The 19,222-nt window shown below is 39.9% G+C and overlaps 2 protein-coding genes across 3 annotated transcripts; both read right to left on the bottom strand.

Annotated features, from left to right (window-relative positions):
- Nucleotides 1-1,469: 1,469 nt before the first annotated feature.
- Nucleotides 1,470-8,124, bottom strand: pigs (phosphatidylinositol glycan anchor biosynthesis, class S). 2 transcript variants are annotated; one of them, XM_029447372.1, is made up of 12 exons: nucleotides 7,824-8,124; nucleotides 5,663-5,802; nucleotides 5,455-5,566; nucleotides 5,275-5,364; nucleotides 5,063-5,154; nucleotides 4,447-4,687; nucleotides 4,189-4,331; nucleotides 3,992-4,106; nucleotides 3,746-3,891; nucleotides 3,478-3,578; nucleotides 3,185-3,395; nucleotides 1,470-2,068 (listed from the first exon to the last, which is right to left on the bottom strand). In XM_029447372.1, exons 1-12 carry the CDS (start codon nucleotides 7,840-7,842, stop codon nucleotides 1,790-1,792), a joined length of 1,689 nt encoding a protein of 562 aa, XP_029303232.1. In that variant the 5' UTR covers nucleotides 7,843-8,124; the 3' UTR covers nucleotides 1,470-1,789. The 2 variants fall into 2 exon arrangements, with proteins under 2 accessions (XP_029303232.1, XP_029303233.1); XM_029447373.1 differs by lacking the exon at nucleotides 7,824-8,124 and adding an exon at nucleotides 7,638-7,679.
- Nucleotides 8,125-9,564: 1,440 nt separating this feature from the next.
- On the bottom strand, nucleotides 9,565-19,134 carry aldocb (aldolase C, fructose-bisphosphate, b). Its single transcript, XM_029448102.1, has 9 exons — nucleotides 18,996-19,134; nucleotides 13,362-13,478; nucleotides 12,975-13,186; nucleotides 12,221-12,275; nucleotides 11,970-12,130; nucleotides 11,743-11,826; nucleotides 11,477-11,651; nucleotides 10,784-10,983; nucleotides 9,565-10,693 (listed from the first exon to the last, which is right to left on the bottom strand). The coding sequence occupies exons 2-9, from the start codon at nucleotides 13,471-13,473 to the stop codon at nucleotides 10,601-10,603; spliced, it is 1,092 nt and encodes a 363-aa protein (XP_029303962.1). The 5' UTR covers nucleotides 13,474-13,478; nucleotides 18,996-19,134; the 3' UTR covers nucleotides 9,565-10,600.
- Between the last annotated feature and the right edge of the window lie 88 nt (nucleotides 19,135-19,222).

The following is a 19,222-nucleotide window of genomic DNA, read 5'->3' as shown; positions in this document are numbered from 1 at the left end:
ATGGTAGAAATGCACTTATTGTAAGACGCTTCAGCAGTGTAATGTTTTACTCTGCATTTACTTGTCGTAATGTCTGATGTTTGTCATACGCATGTATTTATTACTATTGATATTCAGACATTTTAATGCACAGGTGGAATTACATTTCACTGGAGTTGTAATTTATGTGATTACATGTGACAAATACAATTGATTGATTGATAGATAGTAGGGTTTTGTTGTTTGGTAAAATTTTGTTTTTTGTATTAAATGTGAAACATTGTACGTCTTGGGACAAATTTAAAAAAATATTCTGATAATAAAGAAATTGGCATAAATTGCTTTAGAAGTGCAAATGTAATAATGACATAAAATCATCCAGCCATCGTCATCGTCAGGATTGGTGATAAAGCGCAGCCCTGGTGGAGGCCAACATTCACTGTGAACGAGTCCGACTTACTACCGAGTATCCGGACACAACTCTCGCTTTGGGCATACAGGGATTGGATGGCCCTCAGAAGTGACTCCCACAACACCTCCCACAGTATCACCCGGGGGACCCGGTCATACGCCTTCTCCAGATCCACAAAACACATGTAGACCGGATGGGTGTACTCCCAGGCCCCCTCCAGGATCCTTGCGAGAGTGAAGAGTTGGTCCGTTGTTCCACGACCAGGACGGAATCCGCATTGTTCCTCTTCAATCAGATCTGTCCAGAGTCTTCCCCCACACCTTGATCCAACTCACCACTAGATGGTAATCAGTTGACAGCTCCGCCCCTCTCTTCACCCGACTGTCCAAAACATGCGGCCTCAGATCAGATGATACGATCACAAAATTGATCATTGACCTTTGGCCTAGGGTGCTCTGGTACCACGTACACTTGTGAGCATCCTTATGTTCGAACATGGTGTTTGTTATGGCCATTCCATGACTAGCACAGAAGTCCAACAACAAACGACCGTTCAGGTTTAGATCAGGGAGGCCCTTCCTCCCAATCATGCCTTTCCACGTGTCTCCATCGTTTCCCACGTGTGCGTTGAAGTCTCCCAGCAAGACTACAGAGTCCCCTACTACAGGGCTCCATTCAGGGTCTCCAAGAAGGCCGAATACTCCAAACTGTTGTTTGTGCCTATGCCCCAAACCACAGTCAGAGTTTTCCCCCCCATAACCCGAAGGCATAGGGAGGCGACCCTCTCGTCCACCGGGGTGAACTCCAATGTAGCGGCGCTCAGCCGGGGACTTGTGAGTCTCTCCTTTCCTTTCCCTATGTTTCAGGAGGTCGTTTTTGGACCATTCTAAGTCTGGCTCCTCGCCTGAGACCAATTTGCCTTGGGAGACCCTACCAGGAGCACTAGGCTCCAGACAACACAGCTCTCAGGTTCATAGGGACACACAAACCTCTCCACCACGATAAGGTGATGGTTCCCAGAGAGGGACATAAAATCAGATATTCTTAATTTTTGCTAACCAAAGAACAAAAACCAGAGTTACAACTTAAGTCTTTATTTGTTAATAACTTAGAATAGCAAGTGGAATTCAAATATAAAACATTTACAAATGTTCAAGCTTCTCAGTATACAGTGTCACACAAACATGGCATCTATTCATTAAAAACTTACGATAAACACAATTCCTTACATGAAACAATAAAAATCATACATGACATACATGTTTTGTAAATTCCACACCCCAATGCTGAGAGTCTTTCTTCATGCATACCTTTGTAACAAAATGTCAAGGCCATTGACACAATTGTTTGCTCATTACGTGTTTTTGTTCATGTGTTCATCTTGTCTTTGAGTGTTTCTCAGTCCTTCTTGGCTTGCTTCTCTCTGCGTCTCTGTCTAGCCTCAGACACTATTTTGAGCAGGGACAGCAAAATAGGCACACACATGGGCAGGAAGAGTGGTATGTAGATAGCAAATTTCTGGTCATCCGGAAAGTAGAGGAGGTGGAGGAGTGAAGGGTCAAAGAATGCCCGCTCCGATGCCAAGATGGCCTCTTTACTGTACTGCAGAGCAAAGCCGAGGTTGCCGGCCTCCAACTCAGCCACAGCCAGCTGCAGAGACGTGACGGCACTGGACACCTGAGGGACAACAACAACAACAATCATAGGTTGGATCACAACTGATGCAATTAAAGTAAATAGAAAGGTACAATATTTAAAAAAAAATTCAAAATACTAAATTAATCACTTTAATTTGCTCATTAATTAATTCAGCCTGACATTGTGTTCGTATTTGCAGATTTCTTGTTGTGAGGGTAAATGTTTTTGGTTTTCCCTCATCAAACCGAAGCGTGTTTCATATCAGTCACCTTAACGTCTTTTGAAGTTAACACAGAAGCTGCCGTAGTAATTTCTAGTAGCAGTTAAATGAATGTTTTTCACATTGATCAAAGACATATGTTCAATCAATCAATCTTTATTTATATAAGCATATATATAGCACCTTTAAAATTAAATGCACTTGCTTCAAGATGAGCAATGTTAACTATGATAATGACAAATGATAAAACAAAAAGGTGTAAAATAAAAAGTAAATTATGATAATAGAATAATTATAATAATAGAACCAGAAAATTATAAAATACTACATAAAATTCAGACTAAAATAGATGGGTTTTTAGTTTAAGTTAAAATATGAATACTTTCAACTCATCTGAAAGCAGCATGGCCAAATGTTTTGGTTCTGCTATGTGGAGCAGCTAAGAGAAGAAGATGTCAATGACGTCAATGTCCCTCAAATAATCTCTATTAGAAAGAGTCCAAAAAATACTTTACAAAAATGTTGAATTAAGACTTACTCATTAAGTCAACTTACATCATGCACAGATGCATTTATGTCTTCCATGCTTATTGCCTTTTTTGTTGATATTTTTCATGAGGTTAGTAGCTAGCAAGCTATGCAAGTCGATGGGGTCCTTATTCCTACCAGATACTATGCTCGGACTGGTCAATCGTTTCTCTGACTGGGGGATACAGCCGTCAATGAGCACAACACCAGACCTGTTTGAATTGCTCAACTAATCTGAGATGTGAAGGGCTATTCAGAGGTCTGGAACCAGGCTAGTCAAACACTATTTTAGTGATCATATACTCCAGAACGAGGGCTGACATGTCCAGATATGCACACTCACACATGTGCACACAAATAGGCAACATAGAAACCTATTGATTAATGCAGGTGTGTATTCATTTTACCTGTTCAGCAATGTTGTCATTGATAACAATGTTGCCTATCTGGTCCAGCAGCTGGGCCAGTGAGGTGATGGTGGTGGTTGCTGTTGCAACATTTTCCACACTCCGACTCCACATGAGGCGGTCCAGCTCCCAATCAGCTATTCCTGTGCTGCTGCATGGTGCCACCAGGAACCCAGGGGGAGCGGTCGGTGACTGCACACCCAGCAACAGTCTGACAGGACATGATGGTACAGGAAAGTTACCTCATGTCTACAAGAAAAGCAATATCTGTCGTATTGTAGGTGTCCACTTACCGAAGCTGTGCAAGGAAGACTCCCATGACTCTGGTCATGTCGATGTTGATGTCAACAGGGAACACAGCCTCTGGTCCGTAGAAACCATTAACATTATAGACCTATAAAAACACAAATAAGGCATTTTTTGTTTAATCTGTAGCCAATATAACTGATTAGGAGTACAAAGTCACTGCATGGCTGATCAATTATTATTATTACACTTACAATAAGCTATAACAATTCCTAGTATTGTCACTTTCACCCAGTGTTGCCCTTATTATCTTACCATTATTCCACCCCAACGTGGAGAGTGAAATGCATTAGAGGGCACTTCCCGTTTCTTGCGGTCATGAATGTAAAGGGGTGAATGGTGGGCATCCGGGGCGTACAGAAGAAAATTCAACACAGGGTTGGAAGATGCAGCATTTGAGCCTTAAAATCAAATGCAAAAAAAATATATATATTTATTGTATAAATACACCAGAATTCTTCTTTTTTTTGGCAAACATTTGAAGTGAGCATTTTATTTTACCTAGTCTGGCCTCCACAGGATTGATGACATGAGCGAGGCTGTCACAGTTGAGAGTGTAGGCGCTGCGGTTGCTGTCAAAGCGTGGGTTGACACCAAGCATGGCATAGTATAAGGTCTGTAAGAAGAATATGTTCATGAACATACAGCAGCTGGGCAGCATGTCGTTGTGCACATTTACACATTTGCACTCACAGTACCTGAGAGTCAATGCTAAAGTTGGCCACAGGGGCCAGTTTTGTCAGCAAAGGTTGGATGTAGGTCTGCACAGACCCCTCTATGTCCCAGTGTAGCCGGTGTGACTTTGGGTCAGGGTTCAATAGACTGAATGTTATCTCATAACCTAAAGAGAAGAGAAAAATAGGCAGGGAGACAGTGTTCACGTAGTTAAAGTATATACTGACTGGAACAGAAACTGAGATGGTTCACTTTATGGCTGTGCTGAATTAAAGACCAACCTGGGCTGGATTTAAAGGATCTCATACTGTCAGCAATGCTTTCTTTGTTACCAGGGCTGAGACGGACTCTGTCGCTGAGGGCAGCGGTGATGTCGGTGTGGCTAAAAGACATCACCTGCAGCACCTGCTTGAGCCGAGGCTCCAGATGTGCCAACAATTGCTCTATTGTCCTACCCACTCTCATCTGGGCACCATTACGCAGCAGGGCTGTCCGTCTCTGACCGATGTACACGTCGACATCCTAAGAGGCATGAAGGTACAGTTCGGTATTGGGTATTTTATTATATTCTACTTATCCAGAGTGACACAAATGACTCATAATTCAGTTTAAAAGATGTGCAGAGAGTACTGCATTTAGACAGTCAGGAGTTAGACTCGAAGCAGTAATGACAGAATATATTGGATAAATAATAGTGAAGCTACTTGAGCCTGGAAAAAAGCTAATTTTACCATTCATCAAAGCATAAAACTACACACAGACATTAATTTACTCTTTTAACACATACACACTAATGACAAACTGAGGAAATACAGAATAGGAAAGGGCAAACAGTAGCCAAACAGTTCTCTTTAAAACTAAATCAGTAAAAAAAGAAAAGAAAAGTTTAGTTTTAACCTCAGGCAGCAGTGAAGATGACTCTGGGATCACATACACAACCAAAGAGCCACACGGACTCTCACTGAGCGTGTGCAGAGATAGATCTGCCTCTATAGAAGAAGAACAAGAGACACAGAGAAGAATTACAACCTGTGGTTTAGCACAGAGATAACAAAAGGTTAGCATCTGAAGAGCTAAAAGCTGCATTTGACAAACAGACAACATCTCACCTGCAGCAGTGGGCTGGTTCAGGGCGTCTTCCTCCATTATTGTAGCTGTGCGGTACTTTGTCTCATACCTGTACCTCAAAGCTGTGTCCTCTGGAAACAAAATAATTAGAGAAAATAATTACCTGCATTCTTCATATTTTGTAATCACAAGTGCACAGAAAGTATTAATAAATAAATCACCATCCACTGTGTGTTCCTCATCCTGTGTCTGTGTCAGTGGGACCTTCTTCTGCTGCTCTGGCGTCACCGTTCCACGTGCAAACACAACCTCCACATCAGCACTCAACTGTAGCTACAAAAAAACAAAAAGAGATTGTATGTAGGTAGATGTATTACACATAATAAAATATGGAGGACATGTAATTAATAGCAAGAAGCATGAACAAACCTGCATATTAGCCAACTCCTTTATCTGACTGACAGGCAACCAGGCACGGTACGTTTCAGTTGTTCGCCACCACAGAGGGACTCCCACAATGATGACCACCGCTGCTATGGATAGAGCAGCCAGCTGGCCACGTCTACGCTCTGAGAGACATCGAGAGACAGTAAGACAGATAAGCTTAAAGGAATGACTGTATACAGGTGATTCTTCAACTATCGTCATTTTTGTGTCCCTGGCAGAAATAAGAAAAACAAAAACACATTTCCTATTTTTGGGACACTCACTTAACACCAAAAGGAACATACAAAAATTAAATCATAGACCAGTCATTATTTTTATTACATAAAAAGTGGCCTTTTATGTGTTGTTCTTGCTGTATAGCACTTGTCCCTGGGCCTGATTTTGGATATTCAAACCTGCTAAGTTTTTTATTTAATATTGACCTAATATTAATTGTATGTGCAAATGACATATAAATGGCCATTTTAATAAAATGTATCATGTGTTGTAAGATATTAGTATTTCATGTCTTGTTTTATAAAAAGAACACCTGTCCCTTGGGGTCCCTGTCATTTCCATCATACCATGCAAAATGTGAATTTGGTGAGTTTTGAAAAAAATGTTTAAACAGACAGTCATGTGACAGGAGAGCACATGGCTGCAGCACATAGACAGCTCCATGAAGGGAAGTGATACAAGATAAAATCAAGGTCAATATTTGGTAAATCGAAAATGTAATTTCCAAATAGCTCATATATCCTTTAAATGTAGAAATAATAAGAAAAACAACATTTGGTATCGTCTATTTTGTGTTTATATAATGCCATCTGAATTAAGACGTTATCATGCTAATCATGAGATTCTAATAATGTGACAAAACGTAATTTCCACAACAGTCATTTCCATCACTTTGATTATTGTGATGGAAAAGACAATTTGAGTGTTATGGCTTATATCAGTAAAAATGTATATTAAATTAAATGTCAGTGGGGTGAGGTCCAAAAATATATCTGCAATTACTATTCACCGACAAGAAACCACCAAAGAGAATGAATCAGGGACTTTGTTTGTTGTGCGCTAAATAGTAAGTGCAACATTTGCAACTTGCTTGTAGGTTTCAGCAGTTTCCAGCAATCTTCTGCCAAATCATTTTATCTGCTTAAAAGGTTAAAGTTTAGATGATGAAGTTCTTCCCTTAAAAATTGTGTTTTTTTGTGTTGGGACAATAAAACTGAACATTGTTTAAAAATGTTTTTGTGACCTGTCATTTCCAACACAAGCAGTCTTTTCCGTAACACAATGTCACCCCCATCACAACACATATTTGAATTAAAAATGCATACAAATTGACATAATCCCATTAAAAATGTTTTGTAGTATGGAAAATTGTGCAGTTATAAGTACTATTAATTAATATCTTTTTGAAAACACAAGGTATAGTAAATATTTTTTCTTTTAAAACAACTGTTTGTGGTGTGATGGAAATTATGATTTCCTCTGACTGTTTTAATAAAATCACAAAAATGTTATATTATTTAAAGAAATTCAGCATAGCCACTATCAGGAAGTTTTAATACACAGGATGTAGAAATATAAACATATTGAAACATTTCTATAAATACATTTAATTTTTTTATAAAAAGTTCCAGACCAAAATGGGCCATAGTTGAAGAATCACCCATATATAGATATATACATGCAGACCATTGTCTACTGTCATTGAAGTGTTAAGAATCAAACATGAACAACATCATTGGTCAACATAAAAGTTAATAGTCTCAAGACCTGGTTTACTTAAAAAAAATACAAAATAAGGGAAAATAAGGGGTTCAATTCTATACAAAAGGACATTTAGGAATGCTAATGCTGTAGATAATTGTGAAATAAAACATAAATAATTAAGACTAAAGATATAAAGTGGATAGCTTAGGGAGGGCATCATTGCTGCAACTGCTAGGTTAGCTAAGTTAGCTGTTACCTTAAGAGGGTCTTTACATGGAGAAAACAGCCTCGTGTTAGGGTTGTGTGTGTGTGTGTGTGTGTGTGTGTGTGTGTGTGTGTGTGTGTGAAATACGCTCTGACAAACTGCTGTAAACTCGGGTAAATGCTGCATTTATGTAGAAAGGAAATAATTCAAACAAAATTCAGTTGTGAAGCTACTCACCCACTTCCGTGGTAGCCATGTCTGTCAATGAACTGACTGGGGTGCGTTTGTTATTGGACACACCCAGTCAAACGTCATGTGATCAACATTACAATTTAAACAGGCGGTTCACGTGTTCATGTAAAAACAACAGAAAGTCGTGATTCAGAAACCAATCTAAACATTTGATTAGATGTCTATAAATATTTAGATATTGCATTATAAAAATATATGTCTGTCCAACCCAAATACCGAGAAGGCGATCCAATCCAGTAAATTGGTTTGTGACGCAGAGAGGGACAGTAACCGTCGGCACACCCGGTGAGAATATTAAACACACAAGCACAATGTGATAATTTGGTAACCAGCGCCCCATGTGGTGGCTTTAATGTTTCCCGACGAAAATTCACATTTTTTCCAATTAGTTCACATATTGTATTTGACAATGTCAGCAGAGAAAGATAGGCTAACCTTTATGTAACATTACTTTTAATGTTTACTTTTTACCTTATTTTAAATGTTTTTGACGACATACATTTTGAGGTTTAGGCCTACTAAGTATGATATATTGGACAGCATTATATTGAGCAGTGTATTCATTATTGTGTCCCCTTTGTAAAGGAGCAAAAATATTAGATGCACTTTACAATACAATTAAATACAACACTAAAAACTATTACAGGTCTGTTTATTATTCTAGTGTATATAAATGTCAAAATGTATAAATTAAGACATTGATAGATGAATACTATTAAATATAAGTCTATTTTACTAACGTTCACTTACACTATTGATGAAGTGGACCGCATCAAAAAAACATTTAGAACATTAAATCCTTAATTTTTTTATTAAATGTTATTTATCCAGAGAAGTTTTATTGAGAGCAAGGATGTAATCTTCAGAGACGTCATGTGCACTAATGATATCAGATGCTGCCCAGTACAACACAGGGTACAACCACTCGTGTTCTTGACACTGAGCAGCTTCACTGGAGCAGTTGGGAGTCATGGGCATCCTCAGTTGTGGGGATATTAAGGGGCAGGCACTGCTTTCACTTTGCCCATCCAAATTCATTAAGCTGATCTCAGGATCGTACTGGTGTCTTTCTGATCTAACCTTTAAACCACTAACACTAAAGGAATAAGTGTTCCTTTATGGGTTGAGGAACTTCTACTTCTTAAGCTTAAACTATTTAAAAACCCTCTTGGGTTAGTTTGAAAATGCAGTCACAAAGCTGAAAAGAGTCGTTTAGTTTTAAGACATATGTGGTTTTCACAGGAGAGTAGAGCTACAAACATAGCATATAATGCATTGCTGTAGATGAAACTACCCAACAGTGTATAAAGAAGTTACATTTAGCACCTTTAACATCTACAGCAGTAATATGAATCCAATAAACATCAGTGTGTGTGTATATATATCTCTGAGAAGTAATGTCACAACAACAAAGGCGCGTCTTCATTGGGGAACAATCTTCTTAATTTATGCTTATAGATAGATATATATACACACACACACACGTATAACTTAAATACCTTTATATTGGTAAGGTTTTGAATTAAGGCCTTTTACTGGAGTATTTATTTTAGTTAAATATAGGATTGGAATACTTCTTCCAACACTATATTTAACTAACTGATACAAGAAAGCTATTGCATGACTTGTGACAAGACGTCAGGAATGCAAAATAAAAAATTGCAGCCAAAGATAAATTATTGGGATAGACACCAAAAGGAAAGCAGCAATAACATCACACAGATAGATCTCTGCTAGTTTTTAATGTTTATTTTTCTTCACTATTTGACACACCAAGTGCTTCAAGAACAATATTAACACCACAAACATCACAGTAATCCAACACAGCAGTGACTGTTTCCCCCGCTGCTAACACCACGTATTGGTCCACTTTATCTCAATAGAAACCATCTCTTGTTCCCTTGGGGCAGGCTGGGGGAATCAGGAGGGGGAGGGGGGTGACACACAATATTGACGCTTCACATAACTGAATACATTGATTACTGTATGTAATTAAAAGATGTTATACCGAGAATAGACACACAAGATGTTTCTCTGATTAGTGGTGAATAGAAGCGTGAGAACAGAGAGGTTAGGAAGAGTACTGGTGAGGGTCTACTGAACTCTGCTGGAGCTACGGCTTTCTGAAAGTACAACAAGCACTCTGCACTTTTGGACAGTCGCGCAAATGATCAACTCAATCTGGAAAGTCGGCGTCTTCACACTGTTCGCCTTGTCCTCATGTCCCTTAACGGATGTACTGAAGCCACTAATGATTGCTTGGTCCCACTGTCAAGGAGGATGTTAGTATAGCGCTTTACGGATGAGCCAATACAATGTTTGGACAGAAGCGAAACAAGTGAAACACCGACACACACACATACACACACACACACCTGCCTGCTCAAGATTTACCATGTGGTGGAAAAAGGGAGACAGCACCGGGTGTGGAGACAGGAGCAGTTAGGAAGGGGTGTGAATTGAATACTGACTGATTATCTTGATCTACTGTTGATCTCTGACATCACACAAAATAGTTTTCAGTCATAAATTGTCCCAAAGCAGTTTTGATTTGTTTGGTTAAATAGAAGGAAAAAAACAAGCCTGTTCTCTTTAGTATGGTAGTTTCACATTATGCTTTTAAATACACATATCTAATCATATAATTTGAATAACTCGAAAGTACAGTAGACAGGGCAGGCCTGTGATTTATGGAGGAGTGAGGGGGAATAGCAGAGCAGATATAAGACTATAACTAGACCACAGTTGAATGTGGTAGATGTTTAGTAGGCATGATTAGCCACATAGAGGGATTTTCCTGTGGAGGCACCACTTCCAGAAGACTCGTACTTGCCGAGCGCGGCCAGACCGTTTGCCTGAAGAAGAGACAAAAAAAGCACATTAACAATATTGCACAAAGGAACTTTGTTTAATTTTACTCTGCGAGGATGCGCGTGATGTCTGACCTGAGCACGTTTGATGAACTCCTCAGTGGCGGCCTTCTCGTTGCTCAGCTCTCCTCTCCATGCGTTCAGGGCAGAGGCCTGCAGGGCGCGGCCGTAGGAGAAAGTCAGGGACCAGGGCTTGGCGAGCGGACAGGTATTAATGGCGTTAAGGTTCACGCTGGCCTCTTCTTCGGACTGGCCACCTGACAAGAATGTCACTCCTGAGGAAAAACAGAAACAAGCGGATACACACGTTATTTATCTTCTCAAATCGGATTAAACTCAATGAATGGAAATGATCTTGCTTTTAAACAAACAATTAATCTGGCAATATATAACAATACACTCTCTTGCAAAACATTAGGTGGTGATGCGTTATTTTACGGGTCCATAAATCCTTAATAATGTCCAAATAATTTCCTTGTTTCCCCCTAGAAAGTACTTTACCATCAACTGTTACATTTCCAATTAATTAATTCCAATGATATGACTTATACAGAACAATTTCAAGCAATAAGTAATTACAAACACATTAACTTTAATTAAATGGTTTATATGGGATATCCTTTTGAATAAGAACAACTGTTTTTAAATGTATTATTATTGTTGTATTGTATTTCCATCTTGTTGCGAAGCACTGAGACATTGTTAAGAAAATAAAATGCATTATTAACTATAATTAGCTTTTGTTTATTATGTCCATCAGTCTCTGACCTGTGACAGCTGGAGGCACGGTGCGGCGCAGGGCGGTGACGGTAGCCATGGCGATTTCCTCGTTGCTGTACTTGGTGGGGCAGGAGTGTCCAGGTGTTACCATGTTGGGTTTCAGAAGTGTCCCCTCCAGGTACACATGGTGGTCTGACAGAGCCTTGTACACTGCAGCTAGGACCTAGCAGCAGCAGAGAGACACGTGTATGTCAAATGACTGAGCATTGTTACCAACGTGTGGTGAAGTAGTGATAGATAGTCAGTAAATTCACCTTCTCACTGACGTACTGGCAGCGCTTCAGGTCATGTTCTCCATCAGGAAGGATCTCAGGCTCCACAATAGGAACAATACCATTCTAGGAGACATTACAAAGAAAATGTTTAAGGCAAATTCTCATATTTTTACAGATACACTGCAAGTAATGCCCAATTGTGTCCTCAAATATAAATCACAAATCAATCAGATGGAATAATATCTTTAAATTATCTAAATACCAACCTGCTGGCAGATGCTGGCATATCTTGCCAGAACATTAGCATTCTCCATAATGGCCAGCTCGGAAGGCGTGGTGTCGCTGATCTTCAGCACGCTGCGCCACTTGGCGAAGTCTGCGCCGTCCTTCTTGTACTGCGCACAGCGCTCGGACAGCCCGTCCAGACCTACACTCCAACACACACACAGACCCATCCATCAGAAACAAAGCGGGGGTTTTGTAATGTGTGAGAGTGTGTGTTCCTAATGCCTCCTACCCTGAGTGGTGGTCTCTCCATTTGTTCCAGCGAGGGGCACAACACCTTTGTCCACCTGTAGACAAGACAAGTATATTTATTATAGCACAATTTGGTAGCAATTCTGCTAATGCTTTACATAAATCAAAAGCATTGAGACAAACACACCACAAAAGGACTTTTCAATTAAATTAAAAACAGTAATTAAAGAGCCATATTAATAGTAAATTAAAACAAGCTAACTGTAAAGAGGGAAGCAGAAATTGTTTAAAATAATGTTGTACATGTGATATTGCACTAAAGTTTAAGCTAAATTCTCAAGTGCACCCATTGTTGCTTGTATAAAGTGACACTTTATTTTCTGTATCATGTAGAGCATCTGATGCTAAATCTCATTGAATTTCACTCTCTTCACTAAAAAAAAACTTTCCTGAACACACCTTCACCCAGTTTGTCCTCTCAACCTGACCTGCTGTTATGGGTGGGTCTGTATGTGTCCAAACATGCTGACAACGAGTCTGTGTTTTCATATACATTCTAGGAGCCTTTCTAGTTTTACCGGCCAAACGAATGATGAGGCTGCATTATAACATAAACACCATGGCTGTTGGGACTTCCAGAGGCAAAACAGCAACTAAATAAGGCTGAGCTTCCCAGATTCAAGTTCTTGTGTTTTAAGAGACTGAGAGGAAAGCCATTATATCCAAACTAAAGAGGTCTACTCTGGAGGTTTAAATATGACTAAAAGTTGTTAACAACATGGAGCATTGTGTACCTTGATGCCGACAACAATGTTGCGGTCCTTGATGAGCTTGGCGAAGGAGGTGCCATCGTCTGAGTTCTGGTAGAGGGTTTCATGGAAGAAGATGACCCCTCCGATACAGCTGTCGATGCGCTGGTCGGCTGTGAAGAGCAGCTGGCGGTAGCGACGCCTGTTCTCCTCTGTGTTCTCAACACCGATGGGGTTCAAACGTTTCCCCATGCTGCCTGTAGACAACACACACACACACAGTTGTTCAGGCATGACTGAAATGAAGACAAATATGATGAACACCATTGATGATTTTGTGACACTTCTATCCATCTATCATATTGTTTCTCTAGCATGTAGAACTTCACAGGAAAGATATCACTGATATTATAACTTTGCTAACACGCATACCGGTGGATTCATCAGCTGCGAGGATGCCTTTTCCTGGAGCTACTATCCTCTCAGCAATTTCCTGCAGTTCTTTCTTCTGCTCAGGAGTCAGTGCTGGATACTGGTGAGTCATGGTGGCTGAAAGAGAAAGAAAGCCATGAAGAGGTCACATTGTTCCACGGTGTTGACCTGGACGACTGCCAACCACTGGCCTCATTTATTTGTCTACACAGTATAGCTACCTCGCTGCAGAACTAAGCTCTTCTCAGTCAGGAGCAGGAGGATGGGGGAAAGCGACAAAACTACAAGATGGCAATTCAAGTCACACTATCCAAGTACCCTTTGTGCGCGCGTGCGTGCGCGTGCATGTGTGGTGACAAAACCAATGACTGCGAGTAGTCAGATATAGACAGAAATTGACTCACCATCTGGGGTTGAATGTGATTTTTTTCCCTCCCCCCTTTGATATGTAGTCTGTCCTTAATGGTGGCCACAGCAGTGTTGTCACGACGTGCTAACATGCACGTACACGCTTTGTTCAAAGCAGATCAGCCGTAAATAAGCAGTTGCGTAACCCCTCCCCACCCAACTCGAGGCACAGAAGACAGAGAGGGAGCGATTATGTAACACGGCTCCTATATACTCTGCTGCCAGTCCTCATTATAGCTGCAGCAATGGATGCTGCACGGCTCGTTTCCCTCTCCTCAGCAACACAACGCTTTCTGCTGTTTTCGCCTAATGTCCTTATACCGCTCTTTGTGCGTTGCACATATACATACCTTTTATTTCCTTGATTAATGAAGGACTCTTTTACACATTTTTTGTTTCCTTCAAACCTCCTGCTGTGCTCATTGAGGCACGGTATTGCTTTCAGAGTAAAAAATGACATCCACTGGACAAGATGGAACATGCATGGCATGTGTAAATTCCCTTTTTTCTCCCATCCCGAAAATGCATCACTCCCACTAATGCAGGCTGTGGCAGGGAACAAGCTGTGACTTCTCTCTGTTCGACTGCACTAGTTGCCAAGCCACTCCCAGCGTCACTGGTTATAGCTTTGTTTAACATCTCAAGTACTCCAGTATGCATGTGCCATAAAATGTACCAACTAGAGATGAATTTGTTGGATGTGTAGAAGCTACTTCTTTAGTGACAAATAACATGTAAATGATAAAAACGTATTTTATTACCAGAGAGAATATCTCTGTAAGGACACCAGGTTTTACAATATTAAGCACATGAACTGCATCATGTAACAAAAAAATATACCGATAGGTGGGTTTAGCTCAACAATGAGCCGACTACTGGATCCCCAACTGAGGCTACTTTTCTGTGATAGGACATTGCCTGACATTCCCTATATCCTTGGTGTTAATCCTCAGCTTAAAGCTATGAGATAACAACATTGAGAGCACACAAACAGGCCTCTCAGTGAAAACAGTGAGCAGTTAGTGCAACACAACTGTCCAGTACGGCTCACTCACTGCTAATAGTTAAATTCTACATGCAGGTGAAATTAAAGAGGCCAGGCCTGTAGGGGATAATACATCCCCTGAGGGGAACAGTTAGACCAGGAGTATAAAGTGCATGCATACTTCTTCAGTGAAAAAGAAAAAGAAGAGTATTTACACTTGGTAAAGACCAACCCAAGGGCAAAGGCATGAAGTGTGGGACTTCAGTAGGTTTACGTGTACAAAGCCCTGCTCTGCTGTTGGCCAGACAAAACACATGCTCAGCAAATACCTGCTATCTTTTGTGAAGCTCTGTGTGCTTCAACAATACAGTTTCACTGACTTTAGGTCCAGTGTGGTTGAGTTTCTGCTGAGGAAATATTGCAAAATTATTTGCAAGATGTTGTGAAATATATCTTTTAAGCAATGTTCATTTAAAAACACAAAGGAAAGTTACCAAATGCGTTTCAAAACAAAAAAAGTTCTCTTTCAAATTGGAAATATGGCGCTGAACGACACAATGTCGTCTGGAAATGTTTTTGATTACACATCTTTGTATTTCCTGAAGGCATAAATAGAGGACCTTGAAGGACAAAGCCCTGCTGTGTGCATGTGACCCGCCTCTGATATACGATCGGCCTGGAACAGGTTTGGTGGCAACACACCTTTGAACACACTGTTAAAATATATACATTTAGGCACCTTTATACTTCTGATCACATTCTGTCATTTGGTGGGCAAATCAATCCAATGAATAAATATCCTAATGTGACAAAACCAAAATTGGCATTATTAACAAACCAAATTTCAGCAATTTAAAAGATCAACTGTAAATGTCAGGTTTTGTTGACAGTCATAGTTCTCGGAATCAAAAGGACAACAGAACGACACGAAACTCCAGTCTGAGCAGCACGCTCAGTAATTGTCACCTGCTGCAGGCCTTAGCGCTGCAGGTGTGACCAACTAAAATAATGCTCGATTTTCAGAAACAATACAGAAAATCCAATTCAAGTCAAGAGTGAGAGTCTTTGTCGAACGAGTGATTGGTTGGTTTATTTAGGCATCCTGCACTACACTTCATTTTATCAAGTGGTCTCCAAAAAGAAGCTGCATTGAAAAAAACAAACATGAAAAACTGGATCGAGGCATTTAAATCCTGCATGTCCGGAAAATTAAGCTCACCATCACAGTTAGACACTCCAAGCTGATGACAGCTTTGAAGGCCTGGTGTGACCGTTGCAGAGCGAAACGCCATTTTGGTAATAAATTGGAGGAACGCTAACTGTAAAGACATATTGATTTAATGCCAACGTCTATCGACTGTTGCACTGCTGGATGAGTGATGATGAGTTTAGTTTTAAGTCCTTCCACTAACGCTTCCACTGACGTCAAAAGAAATTATTACATTTTATTAAATCTCATATAGGATTATTGAGCTATGGGGACATAAAGCAGTAGTGCTACATTACACAGCAAAGGCCCCGTACTTAATGAGTAACTGCATTGATAACAAGATAAGATGCCTCAGCAACGTGAACCACGTCTGCTAACCAATTTCCTGGGTGGTAAAATACATGTATAGCATTAGGCCAATTTGACATTAGATACACGTTTCAAACCTTTAAATATTCATTGCTGGTGGCCGATTAATCTCTTAAAATAAAAAGGAATGCAAGTTTCCGCTTGCCCAAGAACACTTCAGCAGCACTAACACTGGAATGCTTGTATGAATCATCATCTTCCTAATCAGCAAAAATGCCACTGACATGATTTAAAGTAGCAACCTTCTGATGATATTATGACACTACCACTGGTGACAAGGTTTATCTTCCAAACAGTGATGTACAGTGTGCATGGGTTAGCTTCTGATGAAGGACAACGTCGCATGATTTGACAAATATAGCTTTTATATTTAACGTTACCATGACAGGCAGTATATTCTTCAAGTGGTTATTTAAAAAAATCAATCATTTTAAAAAGAGATTTGAAATCCTTTTCGTTGAAATTTGAGAAATGCGTCAGATGAGCCGAGATTAATATTTAGCTGACTTCTATCGTGTCCCTCTGGGATTTTCCTTCCAGCCTGTTGCACAGTGGTTGGCCTCAACAAGACGAACATCATTTCTGCAGTGCGACATCAAGATACAACAGCCAACTCCCTCTTCTGTGACGTCATGCAGTACCACTCAAAACCACTAAATGTTAAACAATACTAATAAACATCATTCTGCAGACATCATAATGCATTAAAAAGGGTAAAATTACATTAAAATTTACTTTTATGCAACTCAGATTTATCATGGAAAAACAAAACTATTTAACTGGGTTTAACTAGAACCCATTTTCAACTCCGCAAACACATATCTGGTGCTTCCATCCACTTTAAGCTTTCACCTTAGGAAGGACAAGATGATTAGATCATGCTACGACAGTCAATCAATCCTTCTCTGTAAAACTGAGGCTGCAGAGGCTCACTTACCAACCTAGAATGCAGTTCGAGACCACAAATACATAAATTACAAACTCAATCCAATTCTACATCTATAGCATATGCTGCAACAGGTCTTTTTTTAAAGCATTGCTGCAAGCATTAAACTACAATATATTTGAAGCTTGCATATATTGCCTAGTATTTATACAGCTGTAGGCAGGGACTGGCTTATATAAAATTAACTGATAGTTAATATTATGGTATTAGACAAGCCAGTAAGGAGAGGAGGGGGGTGTCGGTATCATTATCACCATCTGGAGGTTTACCCACCTTGGTTTTTTCTCTACATTGCAAGCTGCATGAGCTTAAAAGGGAGGTGAAACAGCTCCAGCAAGGCAGCACTAGTCAAAAGTAAAAAGCCTGCTTGGAGTGCTGCGCTTTGTTACCAGAAGCCGGGCTGGTAGCCTTGGCACTGATGCACGTTCCTGTGTTTGGGCTGTTTCTATCCTCAGGCCTTGATCCAGGAGAGCTAGCAGGGGCACTGTTTCCCATGCAGGTTGACACAATAGCCTATGGAAGACGTCAAGGCTGCTTGTATTGCAGTTCAGAGAAAGATTTACACTGGTGAAAATGTGCAATTACAATAGGAGACATTTCACTCTTAAAAACACAGCTGAACCTTTTTATTTTTTTATCTTCAATTTGCATGACATGTTGAATAGAGAAGGAAAACCGATTCTTTAAGTTTTAATTTGATTTATTTTTATATATAAATAAAGCCTTTCAAAAGTGACTATTTTCTGGGTTTCTTAGCCTTCTTTGATGGTAAACTTTAAATGGCATTTTTATTTCAGACCAAATAAATTGATGATGGAAAATTAGCAATAGTTGCAGCTCTGATACACACACTCCTATTTAAGACTGCAACTAACTATTGTCTTCATTATTGATTATTACGTGGATTTTCTTACAGCATAATCTATTAATTATTTGGTCTATAAAATGTCAGAAAATAGTAAAAAATGTCCCTCAGATCATCTCATAGCACAATGCCACATATTTAAATTGCTTGTTAAGTCTGGCCAACAGTCCAAACCCAAATATATTCGGTTTACCATCATAGAAGACTAAAGCACAACATTCATTTAATCAAAATATGTGATAATCTAGTGTTATATTTATAAGGTGAAGTCTGATCGTACAAAAACATTTATATGTGAGGCTAGATATGTTTTTTAATTTAATTTATCAATGACACATTTAGGCCTACTCTTCCTCCTCCCGCCCCGCCCCCCCATCACATCATAGGATGTGTACGTGCTCAGGAGCAGATCCACACTGACACTGCTGCCATCCGGATTCAAAACCTCAATTTACACAAATTAAACATATAAAATGAAACCGTGTGTGGATTTAAACAGAGAGCAGACGCAACAGGCTCTTATCTGTCCACTTTCATCCTTGAAGGTCATCGTTGTTGCGCCCTTCCTGTTGCGTATTTCGACGATGGGCGGAAATACCTATTTTCTTAACTAAAAGTTCCTATAAGGAAGTTAACTTTAATGGCTCTCTGTCGAAAGAGAAGACGATATACGAGCCACAGGTACTAACAGCTGCTGTTAATTCATAGCTAACTAGCTAAGAAGATAAAGTTAGCTTTAGGTTGTAAAGCAGCATCACATTCCCATCATCATTCATATCATCGATGTATAATCACAAACAGATGAAGAATGTCGGAAACTGTCTCATAGATTAAATCAGGATTATTCTTACCTGTAATGACAGTCTGGACACAGAGAGAGCAGGTGAGCTATGTTCGGAGGATGCGGAGAGTCTCCTGTTTCACTGCTGCAGCGCAACGTGACCCTTTACAAAACCCTGGAGTTAGGGGCGGAGCGGTCGTCACTGCGTCATGTGATGGGACGACGCCGAATACCTAACGCGCATGCGCAGGAGAGCATCATAACTCAGATCAGGGATGCATCGTGATTCTGCATTTT

This window comes from Cottoperca gobio, chromosome 14, assembly GCF_900634415.1.
Source record: "Cottoperca gobio chromosome 14, fCotGob3.1, whole genome shotgun sequence".
Lineage (NCBI taxonomy): Eukaryota > Metazoa > Chordata > Actinopteri > Perciformes > Bovichtidae > Cottoperca > Cottoperca gobio.
The sequence above is the reverse complement of the archived record's forward strand: the minus strand, read 5'-3'. Positions and strand labels throughout refer to the sequence as shown.